Source organism: Silurus aristotelis (assembly GCF_946808225.1).
Source record: "Silurus aristotelis genome assembly, chromosome: 29".
Taxonomy (NCBI): domain Eukaryota; kingdom Metazoa; phylum Chordata; class Actinopteri; order Siluriformes; family Siluridae; genus Silurus; species Silurus aristotelis.
In genome coordinates, this window is record NC_139602.1 from 3,183,382 (window position 1) to 3,204,210 (window position 20,829).

Below are 20,829 nucleotides of genomic sequence, written 5' to 3' on the forward strand. Positions count from 1 at the left end.
AAGTGTCCGAGTGTTTTTGACAAAAGGTCTTTTTAAATCAAGAATGGAGCTTCGAGGCAGAATTTCGATTTGCATACAACAGACTGTTCAGTCGCAATTAGTTTCAAACCTGATTTACACGCTAAAACGCCTTGTGTGTTTTTGTATGGCCTGAAGATTTTCTGCAATACTTGAGCTAAAAATGTGTCATTTCAATTCATTTATTTCCATATATATTTTATTCATTATTTAGGTGGACACTGCTGATCTAGGGATTCTTACAATTATCTTATTAATTGAACCGAACAGTTGACGATTTAGGGCCTTGCTCAAGGGCCCCTCAGGGGCAGCATGGTGGTGCTCTGATTTGAATTCGTAGTAACATTCAAACCCCTGATCTACCACTTTGAAAATTTAATAGGGTTTCATTATTTTCTTGCTTTTTTTCTTGCACTTTTATACTGTACCAGCGCCGTTAGCTCTCGATTCTGATTGGTCAAAAGGTGTTTATTTGATTTTTCCATTGCTGCGGACAAATCCCAGGTTTATGTTATTACGGAATACACATTAAGTGCTTTCCTCGGTTAATCCTTAATATATCCGTAGCTTTTAGCCAAAAGCAGATGCCATCAGGTAGTACCCAAACTTCTCTGAGTGTTTCAACCCACTCTGCAGTTGGAGGGTCCACAGTGGTGACCAAATGACTGCACCTCTGTTCCTGGCTTCCGTTATAATGCTCTTAATACGAAGCCCCCGGTTACATTACACACAAGATTTTTAGCTATCATATATATAAATCTAGTGGAACATCTTCAGAGAAGAGTGGAGGTTATTATAACAGGAAATGGAGACTAAATGTGGAATGGGAATCTTATGGTCACGTGTCCACAAATCTTTGTCTTTCTAGTGTATATACAAATCTGTAATAAAACAACCTTTAAATATTAGAATCTTCAACCACATTATATTTCTCGAGAAATCCACAAAAGCACGCTTGGTATCTTTCATCTTTCTTTTTTTTCTGTTTTTTGATATACTATCCATGTCCAAATGGTGTGAGAGATTGGATAAGACTCCCCGCTGTGTCGGAGAGAGGAATGACAACGAGTTTTGAAGAGCTCCTGATAGACATGCTTGTGCTGTAGGAACAGAGAGGAAGCCTCATCTCTGTCTGACTTTGTTGCAAACTAACTTCCTCTCGGCTCGCGCCCAATTCTGCTTCCCCACACCTCACTGTGATCGATTGCTTTAATAACACGCGCGACTCGGAGCTCATCCGGCTGAGTCACGAAGAAGCGGAATCCGTCATCGACTCTGCCTCTTCATAACTCGGACAGCAGTCTTGCTAAACTCTAATGCTGATGACTTTAGGATTTACGAGGCCTCGTCCGCCGCCCGCTATTTAATTTTCCGTTAACTTAACTGTCCGTTAGCATCTTTTTCTGTGGGACGAATATTCAGTATCTCACACGGGCCACTAATATTGCGCTAAATAATCACATGAAAATTAAAGATATTTTTAAAAAATCTATCGTACTTGTCTCAAACCAGCTTCGCAAAGATGAAGCGGTAATAAAAAACTATAAGTGCGTCCCTAATGAGTGAGCCAGTGCCGACTATGGCGAGGAAAAAATCCCTGAGATGGTACGAGGAAGAAACCTTGAGAGGAACCAGACGCGAAAATCCATCCTCATAGCTCTTGAGGTGCTCAGTAACTTCATGGATCTTTAGACTGTTAATTTGGAACCATCCTTAACTGCAGGAGCACTGATTACTGGTACCTAAGGAGCACGTTTAACGCGACGGAGTAAAAGAGAAAAGGGGTGACATGGAGAGAAAAGTGGCGACGCCATCGGAGAAGAAGATTGTCTCTATATGTTGCCTAAAAAACACACTAGGCAAAGAAAGAATCCGAAAACCTGAGATCAAAACCAGGGAATGAAGATGAGCAATAAGAGCGTATACTTACACTTATACTTAACACTATACATGATAGTCAGTCTCATTTGTCTTTAATAGACAATGTTTGGTATCTGGAAATGGTTTTTTATAATGATAAAGAAAAGGAAGATTCATTGTTCTTGTACGTTGTGCAAAAAAATCCCCTCAAACCAGGAATGAGAATCAAAAAAGCTGAGATGAAATTCCAGGGAATTGCAGGCAGCGATCAAGGAGGGCTTGGTATATATTGGTAAAAGAATGGGCAAATACTACTTCGCAAGGGTCAATGAGTAAGAGATTATAAAAGAACACTGTACACGACAGTCCGTCTCATTTACCGGTCAATTAGACAACGTTTTGTCAGAATGGAGGGATCCGATTTGATCATTTCCCAATACGTTGTGACAAAACAAAAACTAGGCCAGGGTCAGGAAAAGACATTTATCCAACTAGACTAGATAAATAAGACTGAAAATGGGCAATCAGAGCGTCTACTTCGCCAGGGTCAATGAATAAAAGATTGCAAAATAACACTGTACATAATAGTCTCATTTACCTTTAATTGACAGTGTTTGGAAGATGGGAATGGGATTTCATAATGCTGCTGAAGAAGAAGAGCATTTATTTGTCGCAAATACATGACGGATAAAGAAGATGGCGTAATCGTTCTTGTCCGTTGGACATAAGGAGATGGGGATGCCTCTTTTCTATTTAGAAAGCGTTTTTAGGGAGAGAGGTGATATTGTGATTTTGTAATGCAATGGAGAGGAAGTTAGACGTGATTGTCCTTGTACACAAACCGTCAAGGAACGCGAAGGAATTCCAAGGAATCGCAGGCAGCGATAAAGGCTGGGAGAATGGCCAAACAGAGCATATACTTCGCAATGAAAAAGGAGGAACGCAATGGCATAATGCCATGGAATAGGAGATTGGTGTGATACCCTTGACTTTCCTTTCCATTCATAGAATAGCCTGTATAGGCTTTTCCCCATTCTGTGGACGATCCCCTGGAGAATTGCAACCTGCTTCTTTGCCATTTATTAATATTGATCTTAGTCGCTGGTTCAGAGGGCTTTAGTGATTTTCTTTCTGCCGATTTACATTTAATCACCAACGATTGGCCATTTGAGACGAAGCCGAGTCATTGTGAAGGGTAAAGTAACCATTCACTTTGGACATTACTGCTGAAACAAATGTATTAATCGAGGCACGTGACATGACTGAGTTTTTGATTGTTCTGCACTTAGTACTGCTAATTAGCTGAATATCTTGTGTGGGAAATCCTAATCCAGGACAAAGGTTGGGAACTGGAGGTACACTGGAAGGAAAGAGGGTCAAAGGCAGTCGTAACTGTTCGCCAACTAGCATTGGGCCTTGAGGTATACGTGATGCTTAATTGAATTGTTGCAGGGTTCCGACGCATTTTTGGAAAAGTATGAAAAAGTATGGAATTTGATTTGAGTGATTTCCAGGTCTAGATAAGTATGGAGGGTAAAATAAATATATAATTAAATAAAAAAATTTAAATAAAAAAACACTGAGCATTGGAAAAATATTTGTGTTTTTTATTCTATTGCTTTATTCGATTTTCTAAAATATATAAAAAAAAAAAATTGTTGTTTTTAAACCAAGGCTACATCGACACTTAATCTGGATACTTTTGAAAACGGCACTTTTGTCTAAAAATGCTACGCGTCCACGCTTTTGTTTTTTGTTTTAAAATCGTCTGAAAACTGCCACGCTACTGTCCGGCTTATGAGCAAAATGTAAGATGCTCCGTCCCGCGTCGTTTCTGTCTGCCGTTTATTCACTTTCCAGCTTTTTAAAATTTTCACAGTCCAGATCTGCGACGATGGTGCAGATTTATCCACGTTTTCAAAAAAGCTCTGTTTTCGTTGGTTTAGTTGAAAACAGCGTCTCCATGTGGACAGGAGGCCAAAACTGAACGAAAAATACGTGTTTTCAAATGAAAACGTATTAGAGTGGACATGGAAAAAAAAGTATTTTAGTTGTGTTTTGTAGTTTCTTAGTGACTTGCACGTGAACACTCCTCCTCCTGTTGCTTTTGGATTTCAGTTTCAAAACTAAATTTGGTCCTGCAGCCAGAGATGCCTCTGTAGAAGACAAATTAAGTATAGGTCAGTTGCTGAGACCCCTGGCAAAATGTTTTTGCGGGTACAAAGTCCTCGGCTTGACTGAACTCAGAGTCCTTGTTTGTACTAGTGTGTTTTTCCGTGTGTGCGCTTTTAGATGCACAAATGAAGAACATGTTTCAGCCTTGCTCATGTCCTGTGTGTGTGTGTTTTTCATTTCCCAGGAGGTTGTAACCTAAAGAAGCAGTCGCATCAGACTCTGGAGCACTGTGCCGAGCTGCTGGGGTTGGACGAAGAAGACCTCCGAGTCAGTCTCACCACCAGAGTTATGCTCACAACAGCAGGAGGCGCTAAAGACACTTCTATCAAGTGAGTCACCGTCACTTACTCTTTCTCTTAGATACAGACCCACATATGGACACGGCTCTATTCTGAATTGGCTGAGAGTTTGTGTTTGATGTGGGGGAATGTTCCTGTTCCCGAGTCTGCCATGAACAGTACTGAGTGAACTAGCAGTACATTTACATTTATGGTATTTGGTAGACGCTCTTATCCAGAATGACTTGATCTTGTTCATACAACTGAGCAACTATGGGGTTAAGGGCCTTGCTCAGGGGCCCAGGGCCTGGCAGCTTGAACTCACGACCTCTAAAGTGGTTCGACCTCAAAGTGTACGACTAGGATGTTTTTTCAGGTTTGCACCATTTCCACGGATACCAGAAATCCAGGTAATGCAATAAGGCTCTATGAAAACGAATCAAAAACCACGTATAATTGTTGATAGGTTTCTTTGAGGAACCCATGAAATGAGTCTCCAGTGTCAGCAATTCTGTACCTTCTGAGGTAAAACTGTAAGGTTTGTATTTCCTGAAACGAAGAGGTCTTTGATTTTCTTTGTAACATTACAAAGTCTGTATTTGATATTTATCTATATTTATCGCCGTGTTCGTTCCTTGTCCATGTTCTTTGCTGATTGCCTGAACAATTACTTGGATTTGTCATTGATTTATGTTTTAAAATGTGTTTACTATTTGTGCAGCTCGTCATGTTACAAAGAAACTCACAGACCTCTTCGTTTTGGAAAATGAGCAAACAGAGTGTATACTTTGCAATGGGTCAAAAATTAGAGCGCTTTTAACAATAAATATTGTCTCAAAGCAGCTTTACACAGATACTGCAGTGATAAAGAATGAATAAGATGTTCTTTATAAGTAAGTTTGTCCCTGATGATGAACGAGCGGGTGGCGACTCTGGCAAGGACAAACTCCCAGAGACGGCATAAGGAAGAAACCTTGAGAGGAACAAGACTCAAGAGGGAACCTCATCCTCATCTGGGTTGCACCGAATGTCCATTTATTAGAGATAAACGATGTCGAGGTGTGCAGTGATGATCAGAAGCAAACTGTAGTCCTGAGTCAGTGTAGCAGACTGTTGACATTAACTATAGTTCAAATCAAAATTCTCAAAGCTCCTGTACTTACTCCGGAAGTAAGAACACAGGGGCCTAAGACAGATCCTTGCGGAACACCTCAGAGAGTGTAGAGAACTCACCATTTACATCAACAAACTGATAGCGATCAGTCAAATAAGACCTAAGCCAGAAGAGAGCTGTTCCCTTTATTCCAACAACATTCTCAAGTCTAGAAATGTAGATATTATCGTCAATGGTGTCAAAAGCTGCATTGAGGTCGAGCAAAAGAAGTAATGAAACACAACCCTGATCAGAGGCTAATAACAGATCATTTACCACTTTGACTAGCGCCGTCTTTGTGCTATGATGAGGAAATCCTGACTGATATATTTAAAAAATGTTTTTCCTCAATAGATGTGGATTGATAACTGCCAGTTTGAAGGATTCAGGTACATACAGTTCATGCTGATGGAAGAGTTTATTATTTTTTAGAACAGGTTTAATTTCTTCTGGATTTTTTGCCGGATGTTTTCAACTTTATTATTAAAAAAGTGCATGTGAGTGCAGTGCTTTTATTTTTTGTTCATTTTGCTACCGTGCTAAAAATCTAGGATTATGCTTGTTATTTTCTATAATGGTGGGAAAATATGCTGATCTAGCAGCACTAAGAGCTTTTCTATAACTCAAGAGATTCTAATTTTATGCTATTTGACATACTGTCAATTTGGTTTGAAGCCATTTACCTTCTAATTTCCGAGTGGTCTGTTTTAAGGTGCACGTATGTTCGCTATACCGCGACGCTAATTTGTTCTGCCTGATCATTTTGGGGGATTTATCATATATATTTTATTTATGTTTGTTTGTGTAATTGAAAACTAGTCATTAGAATCTGGTGACTATGTGTGTGCTTTGGGTTTGGTTGTAGTGTACGGTGGCCATGTTGGCTGATACCTGACATTAACTAGGGCATCATGATCGGTTTCTGAACTAAAAGAATTTTTGGAAAATCCATTTGAAATAGTCCAGGATGTTATGAGGTGGTATCAAAAAGTTCCTGCCACTTCTGGAACGTGTCCTGAAAGCCTCCCTTTCGATTCGCCTTCCGCGATTCTCGCCGGATCTCCGCAATTGCATCAAAACGGCGACCTGTGAGCTTCATCTTCGGAAAGAGGGCGAAGTCTGCAGGAGCCAAATCTGACGAGTAGGATGGATGCGGAAGTGAGATTGTGTCGTTTTCGGTGAAAGTCATGTGGTCGCTTTTTGTCCTTGATCAAATAGCATATGTGGTCAATATAGCACCAGTTGCACAGCTCCTGATGTAGACAGGACGATGTCTTCTGGCACACTGACTTATGAAGGTCGGTGTTCCCTGTGACTGTGCGTGCTGCCCTTTGCTGCCATCTGTTGGCATGTTAGAAAACTGGTCTTGAAGCTTTTTGATACCATTTTTTATTATAAAATATGACCTTTTATAGTATAGTAATAGTTTGTCAAATAGACCGGAGGCAGAGGTGAAGTTGAAGATGTGGCGATATTCATCTGGAGTGATGAGGATGCAAAGGCCCGTGTAGATACGAGACGTTTTGGAGAGAGGCGTGATTGAGATCGTTTCGTCATGTGCAGAGAAGGGACATGGGGTATTTCGGTAGAAGAATGCTGAGGAGGAAATAAGGAAGGCCAAGGAGAAGGTTTATGAATGTGGTAAGGGAGCAGCCTGAAGAAGAAGAAGAAGAAGAGAAGAAGAGAAGGGAAGAAGATAGTGTAGTAATTTTTGCATCAAGCTGCATCACATGTCAATGTTGCTGATTCGTTTTTCATTCCCGGGAAGGTTTCTTGTGGTTTTTGGTATAATCTCAGATATATAACTGCAGTTATCATTTAGTGGAATTTTTTTTTTCTCTCAATGCTTCACTTCTCAAACCTGCTGTGAACATCCAAGAATCACTGAATGGCATTTGTCACTGCAGCTGCCGGAACAGACGTCTGGCTCATAAAACTCGTAGCTGCGTGCTCGCTGACCTTTTTGCGAATGCTGCGCTGAATGATAAGACACGGAGAACCGTCAGAAAGCCACACACACACACACACACACTTGGAGATATTGCTCTTATGGTGTGTTGATGCGTTTCCGTTATGGTCACATGGGTTCGCTGGAAGAGCTGTCGTTTTTCTTTTCTTTTTTTTTTTTTTTTTTTTTTTGGTGGCTGTAAAGATCTGTTTTAATGACTAGAAGGGGATCAAACATATAATTGTACCTCTCTCTCTTTATTCCCTTCTTTCACTCTCACTCTATCTCTCTCTCTTTTGTTATTTTTTTATCTCTCTCTCTGTCTTACATGATTTGTAACCAATGGACATGGTGCTTGCAGTTCTAAGGAAAAAAACAAAACAATCGATGCCCATTATTTTGCTTCACATTAACAAACATCATTTCCAGACTTGCTTTTTATCCATTTAGAGTTGCATGCGTAACGTCTGCAAAAACGAGTTACTTCCTGTTCTCCGTTACGTATGGAATCGATATGTGTAACGTAGACTCGCGTTCGAGAAACATTTCATTCCGCCATATTAAAGACGCTCTCTCGCGTTTATAACCAGATTTCTGTCTTTATTGATGGATTGTAATGGATTTTAATGATCGTGAGGCTCTACAGCGAGTGGTTGGTGAGACCTGCTCAAACCATCCTCTGGAGCAGCTTTGAGATATTGGAGAAATAAATGCAACTATCAACAGTGACTACGTGTTTCCTTTGCATAGTTTTGCACACACGCATAGATCCCTTTACAATGGGAATCCCATTAGATCCAGTCTGGATTTCCAGGTCTGGATTAGTATGGAAAAATTGAGAATAGTGAAATATTTGTTTTTTTAGACTTTTACCTCATTGGGTTTTTTCCCCCAAATATAAAATTTAGAATTTGTAAAAATAGTTTTTAAGTAACAAAGGATTTTTAACAAAGTAATTTATCTGGATCCTCACTGATCCAGATAAATTTGAAAACGCCGTTTTCCTCAAAAAAAAAAAAAATAAACGAACAAAATTTTTTTTCTATTTCAATTGTTTTTGCAAAAGTTGCTCATCCACACCGAAACGTCTGAAAACGGCGCCTCCGTGCTTCAGTTCTGTTTTGTAGTTTCTTGGTGAATTTCACATGAACAATCTTTCAGTTGCTGTAGGATTGAAGGTTTACGGTTTCCAAATAAAATGTATAAGTGATGATTTTAATAAAATGCTTTTATCGAGGTTTGGTGTTAATTTGTATGAGCTGCAGTAGCTACAAACTTCCGGCGAAATATTTGGTAATATAACGGCATACGTCTGTCAGCTGTAAAATATGGTCTTAAAAAAATCTTCATTAAATGACATTGTCATGTTGGAACAGTTTTGCGCCTCCTACTTAAAGTGAAGGGTAAATTTTTTTTCTCTGGTGTCCTGATACTTTTGTGCGTATTTTTGCGCGTATGTTGCAATAACTGCCTTTTCCTGGAAAGTAATTTTTTTTACTAGAAATTCTGCGTAAGCATCGCCGCTATATTTCTTTTCGACACAACAAAACCGAAAAACAAACCGCTTATATGCGTCGTGTTCTTCGAGCGCTTCGAGCGCTGACTGATCCTGGACTCCCTTTGCTGGATCACGTCTCTGTGCTATTATCAATCCTCCCACACGGGCCTCTGCTGCTTTTCTGTATTCTCTAATCCTTCCACTGTCAAGGTTTTATCTCTTCATTTATTGTGGTGACGTGTGTGTGTGTGTGTGTGTGTGTGTGTGTGTGTGTGTGTGTGGGAGGGTAGGCGTACAGATGAGCCCCAGTTTTGTGTTTGTGTGAATGAGAAAGATGAATAGATGCTTAGCGAGAGAGATTCTGGCTCGTTTGTCATGGAGGCAGGCGCTCGGTCTCGACCGAACGACGGGACCACGTGTTGGCCGTAACGCGAGCAAGCATATCGACCCAGGAGTGCGGCTCGAGCTCGGCTCGAGAGGTGAAATTCTGAGGGCCGTGTGGTCAGAGTCTTGATATACAGAGGGGAAGATGAATGGACTCGCGCTCACGTCAGCGTTCTAACCTCTTTACAGTAGATCAGAAGGTTCGGGTTTTCCTTCACATATTTGGGAGAACGGATTTTTCCACCTCAAGTTATAAATGAAATGATATTTATGACCGCTTAGTTAGGTAAAATAAAAATAAAGGTAAGGGAATTGCGGAATGTAGACTATCCTAGAATTTACAATATAAGTGAATTAAATAGGAACAAATAAAATACAAATGTAAATGTAAAAAATTAAAAAAATGTACAGAATGCACTTTCCGCTGCGTCCGTTTTATCATATAAATGTAACATATAATGGTTTTAAAGCTGCGAGAACGATATCTAGACATGAAATCTCTACCTTTAAATGGAACTATTTGAACCAAAAAACATCCGAAGGTGTTCAATAGGGTTGATGTCATTGCACTATAGCAGGAGATCTTCCACCCTGACCCATGTAAAGGAGGGTTCAAGGGTTATTGTCATGCAGGAGCAGGTTTTGGGTCTCCTTATTTAATTAAAGGAAAAATGTAACGCTACCAAATACATCCACTAGGGGATGTGCGTTTCCATAACTGGGCCCTAGGCGTTTTGCATCTCAATGCGTAGCCAACGATACGCTAAATAAAAAAAATACAAATGAAGCAGCTACCAATGCGATACAATTCAATGCGATGGGAAAAAAAATGATACTTCGCAATTCAACAGTTGTTTTATTTCAGGGGTTCAGACAGACAGCAAAGCATTAAAGGTACAGCTCTACCTCTGCCATGTAAATCTTTATTTTATGTGTCTCTCAGGACACGCCTCGGTCTCCGTAGTTTTGCGACACGCCATATTTACGTGCTGAGAGAACTGGTAAATCTTCAGTAGCGTCCACGGACATCCGGTACAATTGTGTACCTTTGACATTGTGGTAAAAAGTTCGGAGAAGACCCACATATGGCTGGAAAAGTCAGGTGTCCCAATTCTTGTCTATATACAGTATATATAACAGTGTAGCTATAGTTCTTACACCTATGATCTACCAAACAAACCATTTTTTTTATTGGTTCATTGTATTAATTAATATCTAGCGCCCTCTATGTGTAATAAAAAAATTGTCGTTAATGGGCAATGTACAGTTTTTCAGGTATGTATTTACAGTCCAAAAGATAAATTAGACTGTAGTAGTGGCTCAGGACTTATTATTCCCTTTCGCGCAAGTTCTGTCGGGTTTCAGTTTGCCGTTACCGCTGAGGTCTTCATACTGACTGATGGTGAATGGGAAATTCTTGGAAGAGGCAAAGTGCAGAAGGAAAATGGCTTTTTCACTTGCAGGCTTTTAACCGACAGCCATGTTGATTGTGGAGTGTTTTACTTTGCTCTCACTTTTTCTTTTTTTTTCTCTGCGGTTTATACTTTACCATCCAGAAAGTTCTACTTCGTAATTCACTTTTTGACCTCCTCGCCTTTTCTCCGTCTGCCTCTTTCTCGCCTTTGTTCTGGGAAGACTTTCCGGATTGTGAATAAAACATGGACACCTATTGGTTGAAGAAGCCATATGGAGCAATGTATGGAACTTAAAGCCAGACGTTTTTTTTTCCCCCACATACTCAAAGGTTTTTGCTCCCGTCTCAAACTCAAAATGGACGATACTATGGGTCATAGCAGTGTCTTTTACTTTGAAGGATGTTAGCAAAAACTGGAAAAGTCCAAAAAATCCTATATTTAAAAAGGGAAATATATTTAGGGAGGAAAAAAAACCCAACAACAGCCCGGTAAGCGAAAGGCCGTTTATAGCTGCTATAACGTAAGTGAATACAGAAACTGTACAGTTAAATGTTACTATAAAGAGAAAAACCAATAGTGTTGGGAATTTGCTTTGGTATGAAGAGTCCGCTTTCCAACACCGTGGAGTCGATCACTTCCCTGAGAACAGGTCATGTGCTAATCTGTTCGTGATGGAGGTTCAGTATTTGAAGTGATTCTGAAATTCTGCATTAGCACACCTTAGATAACTCTAGCCTGCTAGCTCATGTGATCTACCTTTATAGCCTGTATAGATTCTTATAGCCTAATAATCCTGTGTGTACCTTTTGATAAACCACTAGAGAAACATTATGGACCTTCATCATCTTCTTCTTATGTTCTCCAGAAAGACTCTCATTCGTTCAGTCAGTGTGACTTCTGGGTTCTTGGTCACGTTCCTGCTTGTTTGGTCTTGGCTGCAGCTCTAGGAAATGAGATGTTTGAACTTTATTTATTAAGGTATAGACTTTTTGTAGCTTGTATAAAGAAATGAGATCCTGTCCTAAAGTTCTATGGTCAATTTGTTTGCTTTAAGTTTCTTTTGTTGCAGGGCAACACAATTGATAGAAAGTGCTATTTACCCTCTTCCACATATATGAGAACAGAAATTCTAACACCTAGAGGGTACGGTCAGTTTAGCCCCTTTGTCTCACGGTATTGCATCAGTAGGCTTTAAATCTGCATCATAATCCATTGAATAGAGCTAGCATTAATTTTATAAAAAAAAACTAAACAAACGTAGGTTTCAGGTTAAATTCGGTTTAATTGTTGATTAATTGACCGTGATGGAAAAACAGGCTATTTTTTTATTGGGATTATTAGTATGTTTGACTGGAGCCTCGAGTAATGGAAGCCAAGATGTTATTGTTCGCGGTGATCGCGGTGCTTGAACGTGGGAATATGGGATTGAGGATAAAAGATCATGCAAAATAGATTTTTTTTTTTTTATGTTTGTACTGATTCTCTAAAAAGTCTGAGAACTACCAGTGTAACCTGCTTCTGGTGGATTTTAATATTTAATGATGCTTCTATTTTTCCCCTCTTGCCCTCAGGGTGCCTCTGAAAGTGGAGCAGGCGAATAATGCGCGAGATGCTTTGGCTAAAGCCGTTTACAGCCGTCTGTTCGATCACGTGGTCACCAGAGTCAATCAGTGCTTCCCCTTTGAATCCTCGGCTAATTTTATTGGTGTGCTGGACATCGCTGGTTTCGGTGAGTTAGAGTGTGTGTGTCAGTGTGTGCATCATGTGTGTTGTCAATGTGTATTGTCAGGGGTTGTGGAAGTGGGTGAGTCACTTTTTGTGTGTCTGTGTGTTAATAGTGTGTTGTCGGTGTGTGTGTGTGTGTGTATGTGTGTTAACAGTGTGTTGTCGGTGTATATGTGTGGTATTAGTGTGCGTCTGTGTGTTAGTATGTTGTCAGTGTGTGTGTGTTGTCAGTGTGTGTTGTCAAGGGTTGTGTCAGTGTGTGTCACTTTGTGTGTGTGTGTTGTCAAGAGTTCTCAGTGGGTGTCACTTTGTGTGTGTGTATGTGTGTTAGTGTGTAAGTGTTTGTGTTGTTAGTGTGTGTCAGTGCTTGTGAGAGTGTGTGTGTGTGTGTGTGTGTGTGTATAAGAACAAACCTCAGGTAATATTCTAGTAGGGACATTTGGCCAATTAGTACAATTATGGGTATTACAATTAACAATTTCAGCAAAGTGTGTGAGTGTGTGAGTGTGTGAGTGTGTGTGTGTGTGTGTGTGTGGTTATTTTTCCATCGAGACTGAAAGTGCATCAGAGAAATCGTTTCACAGTGTGACGCTTCACATTCAAGAGACCAGCTGACTCTCCTCCTTTCCTTCCTCATATTATCTTTTCTTTCTCTTTTCTTTCTCCTTCTCTCGCTCTTTCTCTCTTTGTCTCATTGCGTTTCTCAGAATATTTTGAGCACAACAGTTTCGAGCAGTTCTGCATCAACTACTGCAATGAGAAGCTGCAGCAGTTCTTCAACGAGCGCATCCTCAAAGAGGTACGTGGACAACATTCGTCCTCCCTTCATCCTGCCATCACTCCACCCCTTCACCCACCCTACCCACCTGTTTCTCTTGCCCTGTAATGGAGATCTCCAATTCAAATTTGGATTGGTCACGTACACAACCGTACACAGAGCCACATGCAAGTGATTTATTTCATTTTATTTCGCTCGCTTTAAAACCCCTGAAAGTGCTGACCCTGGATCAGTCTTTAGAATATACACAGTGGTAAATATCACTGTATTGGATGTTGGTAGCTGATCTCAGATCAGTTTTTTTATTTTTTATTATTTTACTTCATATATCAAGTAAAAAAAAAATGTATTCCCTGTCCAATGATTAAAAACATGCAAACCAATTTTATTTGTAAATTCATATAATATTTTAAGTAAAAATTATTATTATTATTTTTTAAAGATTTTATATTTAAAACAAAAAATTTATTCTATTTAATTATTTTTATTATTATTAATAATAATATTTCTGGCTATATGTACAACAAATAAAATATGATTTTGAAATTGAAAACAATTACAATGCACCTCATTGTCAATGTAAATATTTATTTATTTTTTATTTTATTTTATTTCTTTTGGTGTTTTGTGCTTTTTTTGTCATTTCTACTATTTAACACTCAACTCATGATAGACCTCATTTATATCAGTGGTCTGTGAGCATTTTTTTTTTATCAAAATAGCCTCTGCAGTAGCCTCAGTTTTTCCGGCCAGTGGTGTGATTCTAATTCTAAAGTGACACGTGTGTAATTTCTTCAAATCAGCATGTCCCATTAAGAAATCATCACTCACGTGTTCGTGTCAGTGGTACATGACAGATCGACCACTTCGTAATGACGACTTGATGGTGTGTGGATTTTATGATAAATCACAATATAAGAGATGACAGATGAAGCAGATCCAGTACTTTTAAGCCTAACAGGATTTCAATATTGTTAAGTGGCAGCTGATCCCAGGTCAGTTTTAGGATGTTTAATAAGAATGGAGCATGACGCAACTGACTGTAGATCAGTGTTCGGACTGTATAATTCGTTAAATTATATTATTATGAAGCAGCTGATCCTAGATCAGTGTCTATACTGTGTTATCTGTTATATACAGCTGTATAGGCAAGTGGCAGCTGACCAGTGTTTAAACTGAATCATTTGCTCAATATAGCTGTATAGGCAAGTGGCAGCTGATCTCCAGTCAGTTTTTGAACTATAATATGACGAATAAGACTGTATGGTCAGGAATAAGCTGATCCTAGATCAGTGTTTAGACTGTTTTATTTGTTCTATTTAGCTATGTAGATAAGTGGCAGGTCAGTGTTAGATTGTATTATTAGTTACATATAGCTGCACAGGCAGGTACCGCTTTAGGAAGCAGCTGATCCTAAATCAATGTTTAGTCTGTTATTTGTTTATTTTCTTTATATTTATAACAGTTTAGGCAGGTTACATGTGATCCTACATCAGTGTTAGACTGTATAATTAGTTATATATAGCAATATAGGAAAGTGGCAGCTGATCCCAGGTTAGTTTTTAGACGTGTATGGTCTTGAAGCAGCTGATTCCAGATCGGTGTTTGTTAACGTTAGCTGTACAGTTATGAAGCAGCTGATCCCAAATCAGTGTTTAGACTTTATTATTTGTTATACACTCAGCGGCCACTTTATTAGGTACACCTGTCCAACTGCTCGTTAACACAAATTTCTAATCAGCCAATCACATGGCAGCAACTCAATGCATTTAGGCATGTAGGCATGGTCAAGACGATCGGCTGCAGTTCAAACCGATTTAGTACCAATTGAGCATCGTGTCAACGCCACAGCCGACCTGAGTATTGTTGCTGACCATGTCCATCCCTTTATGACCACAGTGTACCCATCTTCTGATGGCTACTTCCAGCAGGATAACGCGCCATGTCATAAAGCGCGAATCATCTCCGACTGGTTTCTTGAACATGACAATGAGTTCACTGAACTCAAATGGCCTCCACAGTCACCAGATCTCAATCCAATAAAGCACCTTTGGGACGTGGTGGAACGGGAGATTCGCATCATGGATGTGCAGCCGACAAATCTGCAGCAACTGCGTGAGGCTATCATGTCAATGTGGACCAAAATCTCTGAGGATTGTTTCCTGTACCTTGTTGAATCTATGCCACGAAGGATTAAGGCAGTTCTGAAGTACTAGGAAGGTGTACCTAATAAAGTGGCCGGTGAGTGTATATAGCAAGTGGCAGCTGATCTCAGGTCAGATTTTAGACGTGTATGGTCTTGAAGCAGCTGATTCCAGATCAGTGTTTGTTAACTTTAGCTGTATAGTTATGAAGCAGCTGATCCCGAATCAGTGTTTAGACTTTATTATTTGTTATATATAGCTGAATGAGCAGGAAACAGCTGATCTCAGGTCAGTTTCTGGACTATAATATGATCAATATGAGTCTATGCTCATGAAGCAGCTACATCTGATTATATCAGGAGCAGTTTTTAAACTCTGTAGTTAGTTTAGTGTGATTAGATGGACACAAAGCGTGCTCTCCTACACGGTCTGGTGATTATTATGTAGACGAAACTATTATCAGCTCGTATTATAGAGACAGGAATCACCGCTGCTATATTGACTGCATTAACGTGACAGGTTTGAATATTTGCCTCAAAGTTTTACACATCATTAATCCTGATTATACTGAATATTTATAAAAACAAACATTTGTTTATGCGGACTTAATTAGGAATTTTTTTTTTGTTATTATTGTTTCTTTGATTGTATAGCAATGCATTTTTTTTCTACCTTTCTACACAATACTTGAACACTGACGATAAAAAGAGCACTGCCCCTTTTTTTATGAAGAATTAATGCATTTTTCTACACTCGCTAATGTGTGTGTGTTTATGTTTTTGACTTCCAGGAGCAGGAACTGTATCAGAAAGAGGGCCTGGGAGTGAATGAGGTGAAATACGTTGACAATCAAGACTGTATAGGTGTGTATTGTATTGTGTAACACAGACACACACACATTTAGAAAATTTGTCATTTTTGTTTATCACAAACACAACCATGTACAGTGCAGCATGCTGGGAAATGTGTGACATAAAATAGGGGGGGGGGGGGGATTAAATAAAAAAATAAATAAGGATAAAGAGTAAAAAAAATACCCCAAAAAAGATCAAATAAAAAAATATAAACAATGATAATATTGCCTAATAATAATAATAATAATAATAATAATAATAAAAATATTATGGTGTTTATTTAATATAAAAAAATATGTTAAAAGTATGATTTCTACATGAGGAATAAACATCTGGATTTCAGTTCTGACTCGCGGTCAATTTATTCTAATCATTTCATTTGAATTATTATAAATAATGCAAATAAAATGTTAATAATCAAAGGTATTTTAAGTTGAATTTTTAAGTCTTTTAAATCGACAAAAAAAAAGATAAAAAAGAAAAATCCTGAATTTTACTGGTGCTACTGTTTTCGGTCTACACCTGATGTGTGTGTGTGTGTGTGTGTGTGTGTGTGTGTGTGTGGGGTTTTTTTTTTTCACTACATGGATGCTGGAAGCTCTGTTATCAGTATTAATGCTGGACACACTAATCTTTAGGGAATGTAGCATTACATATTAATGATATATAAATATTGATGCAGCAGGTTCGAAATAAAGTGAGTAAAAGGGCGAATGAGAGAAAATGATGCAGGCGTGTTTAGGAAGGACTGTTCGGGGAACACAAATGGAGTCTGTGGAGTTTATTTGTCTGTGTGAAGGCTGCTCAGCTGAACTCTGCTCTATCGTTATTACTTTACTCCATCTGTGAATCTGTGAGAGCTCGTATGCACTGGTGCTGGTGCGAACCCTCCGTCTGAGGGCTGATGGGAAAATTTGTTTTGTTTATGCTGAGTGCCTGTAATGCGCTGTGCACACCAATTGGTTTCAAAAGCTGGGTGACTCTCACTCACTCTTGCTATATATATATATATATATATATATATATATATATATATATATATATATATATATATATATATATATATATATATATATATATATATATATATTTGTTTTTTTTAAATATTTTTATATTAATATTTATATTAATATTGTATTTGAGGTGTAACACAAAATTCGTGTTCTGGTACGAACCCCGTTTTTTTTTTTAAGTCGTTTTTTTATTTATTTATTTATTTTTTGTGCAGTTTAAGGGGAAAAATTGCTTGTCGCTTTTTTAATTAAACAATCTGAAATAAAATGCCTGCTCGGTTTAATAATATCAAAAATATTTGATAATATTTGCTAAAAAATAAATAGAATAAATGGAATAAATCCAATGGATGCAATGTTTTTATTATATAATAAGAAATAGAATTTATTTTATATCTAATTGTTCAAATTTTTTATATATATATATATATTCTTTTTTTTTTAAATTATTATTATTGTTTTTTTTATATATATAAATTAAGTGTTAGTGTTTTTTTTAACCAAAGATTAATTTTATCCAAATGATATAACATGTCAAATGTTGAAAGTTAGTGGACAACAGGATTTAAATATTCTCAATTTTTTATTCAGTGTTTTGGACATTTTCTTAATTTCTTTCATTCTTTCAAAAAGAGCTTTATTGCCAAGTATGTTTGCACTTACAGGGAATTTGTTTTGGTGACAGAAGCTTCCAGTTGCACATTTTTCTAAAGTGAAATAGAAATTAAATAAAAAAAAATAATAATAAATCGAAAAACAAAAGTTATTGCACATTTTCTTTATAAAGAAAATCAATAAATAGAGTATTAATACACAAAAAAAGGAGAGATTTAGATTAGTAAAAGTGGTCTTGCACATATGTTTTATTTTATTGCACAATAGGGAGGGCATTTAAATATTCATGAGGTAGATTACCTTGGGAGAAGAAACTTTTCTTGCGCCTCACTGTCTTCAAAATGTTGCTCAATGCATCTTCCAAAGGTTCTGTTCTTGAATTGCACATATTGAATTGCACAGCATCAGATATTTTTTTCCTTTGCATTGAATTGCAGTGTGTTGAATGAATGTTCAGTTACGGAGATGCACATTTCTACTATATACTTGTGTGTTGTGTGTTTCAGACCTGGTAGAGTCGAAGCTAGTGGGCATCCTGGACATTCTGGATGAAGAAAACCGTCTACCTCAGCCAAGCGATCAGCACTTTACTGAAACCGTCCACAACAAGCACAAAAACCATTTCCGCTTAAGTGTGAGTGTATACCCACACACACACACACACACACACACACATGTTTGACACTATACATGCAACCCTAATTCTGTATGACACATAAGTATGTATGTGTTCTTTTTAATATTGTGTATACAGTATATATATCATACTGTATATAATATTCAACACAGCAAGACAGCGATCGGCGCATGTGCCCCAGCAAGGGTCCGAGTTTGCCTGCGGACGGACAGTGATTTATATGCTAATCAAATCGTCTGTCTGCGCTGCAGGTTCCCAGGAAGTCGAAGCTCACGGTGCACAGGAACGTGAGGGACGACGAAGGGTTTATCATCAGACATTTCGCAGGAGCCGTGTGCTACGAGACGGTACGTGCGACGCAACGCAGGACGAACGCGTTTGTTATATTAAGTTATTAAGTCATGTTTTCGCTGTGGCGTTGACTAAAAGAGTGATGACGATGGACAGGATTAGAAATGAGTTTATTAGAGGGACGGCGCATGTAGGACGTTTTGGAGACAAGGTGATGAAGGTGAGATTGAGATGGTTTGGACATGTGCAGAGGAGGGACATGGGGTATATCAGTAGGAGAATGCTGAGGATAGAGCCACCAGGAAGGAGGAAAAGTGGAAGACCAAGGAGGAGGTTTATGGATGTGGTGAAGGAAGACATGCAGGTAGTTGGGTTGAAAGAGGTAGATGTAGAGGACAGGGGGGTATGGAGATGGATGATCCGCTGTGGTGCCCCCTAATGGTTGAAGCCGAAAGAAGTAGTCATATTTTCGTTGTTTTACTGTTTCTGATTTCATGACCTTCTAAACCAAAGATTAATGCCTTAACCAGTGAGCCTGATAAATTAGGGACTAAATGTGGAACTTGAAAGTTCTTGAAAGTACCAGAAAAAAAACGTTCTTTATGGTTCTCCTTGGTAAAGAGATGGATCTGAGAGTAATTATATCTACCGATTTTTTTAGTGACGCACTCTCTCTCTCTCTCTCTCACTCTCTCTCTCTCTCTCTCTCTTTCTCTCCCAGAGCAAGTTTGTGGAGAAGAACAACGACGCCCTGCACCTGTCCTTAGGGAGCCTCATTAGTGAGTCCAAGGACCGGTTTATACGTGAGCTCTTCGAGAACTCCAACAGCTCCAAAGACATCAAGCAGAAAGCCGGCAAGCTCAGCTTCATCAGCGTGGCCAACAAATTCAAGGTTAGACACACACACACACACACACACACACACACACACACACACACACACACACACACACAAAACTATTCCTGTATATGTACTGCTTTGCTTATTACTCTAAATGACCAACATTTTTTGTATTTACGATATAAAAAAACAACATCCTGTTATTTGAGGTATTTTAATCTGGAAGACGCAATGCACTCAAACTGTAGGAGTTCACACATACACAACTTTTCTCTGTCCCTAGTCACACTGCAACACAGGTAGTGTGTGTGAATTTGTAAGTGTAAATATATATATATATCTTTGTGGGTGTGTTTTTTTGTGAGTTTATATATGTGTTTGTGGATGTGTGTGTAGCTTATATTGAGTGCATGTGTGTGAATTTGTAAGTGTGTATTTGTAGAAGTCCATGTGCGAGTTTGTGTGTTTGGGTGTGTATGTGTGTGTAACTTCAATTGAGTGCATGTGTGTGAGTTTGTAAGTGTGTGAGTTTTTAACTGAATATGTGTGTGTGTGTGTGTGTGTGTGTGTGTGTGTGTTTAAATGATTGTCTGTGTTTGTGGAAGTGTGTGTGAGAATATGTGTGGTAGTATAGGCTTTTGTGTGTGTCTCCTTATGGGAGAGTGTGTGAGTGTGAATTTGTGAGTATATATATATATATATATATATATGCAGAAGTCTGTGTGCGAGTTTGTGTGTGTGTGTGTGTGTGTGTTTAAATGTTTGTGTGTGTTTGTGGAAGTGTGTATGTGTGTGTGGGAATGAGTGTGTTAGAATAGATGTGTGTGTGTGTGTGTGTGTGTGTGTGTGTCTCTCTGAGGGGATGTGTGTAAGTGTAAATTTGTAAGTGTGTGTATATACATATATATATATATATATATATATATATATATATATATATATATATATATATATATATATATGTGTTATATATATATATATATATATATGTGTTATATATATATGTGTTATATAGTTTGTAAATGTATATGTGCGTGTGTGTGTGTGTGTGTGTGTGTGTGTGTGTGTGTGTGTGTGTGTGTGTGTGTGTGTGTGTGTGTGAATTTGTGCGTATACAGTATGTGTGAGCAAGTGTGTGAGTTTGTCCGTTTATATGTGCATGGTTGTAGGTGTGTGAGTTTGTAAGTGTATATGTGTGTGTG

General features: G+C 38.4%; 1 protein-coding gene across 11 annotated transcripts in view; it reads left to right on the forward strand.

Moving 5' to 3' along the window:
• myo6a (myosin VIa) overlaps nt 1-20,829 on the forward strand; it is a 94,035-nt gene that overhangs the window by 32,122 nt on the left and 41,084 nt on the right. For 10 of the 11 annotated variants that reach the window (XR_014532390.1, XM_083534955.1, XM_083534958.1 and 7 more), the window contains exons 12-18: nt 4,238-4,382; nt 12,301-12,458; nt 13,162-13,253; nt 16,167-16,239; nt 18,365-18,492; nt 18,747-18,842; nt 19,508-19,678. Coding sequence is in view for 9 of the 11 variants with exons in the window: in XM_083534955.1 (XP_083391081.1) it covers nt 4,238-4,382; nt 12,301-12,458; nt 13,162-13,253; nt 16,167-16,239; nt 18,365-18,492; nt 18,747-18,842; nt 19,508-19,678 (863 nt within the window). In the remaining 2 variants the exon portion in view is untranslated. Of the gene's footprint in view, nt 1-4,237; nt 4,383-12,300; nt 12,459-13,161; nt 13,254-16,166; nt 16,240-18,364; nt 18,493-18,746; nt 18,843-19,507; nt 19,679-20,829 lie in introns of those variants that run through there. The other variant, XR_014532389.1, reaches the window with a different exon arrangement.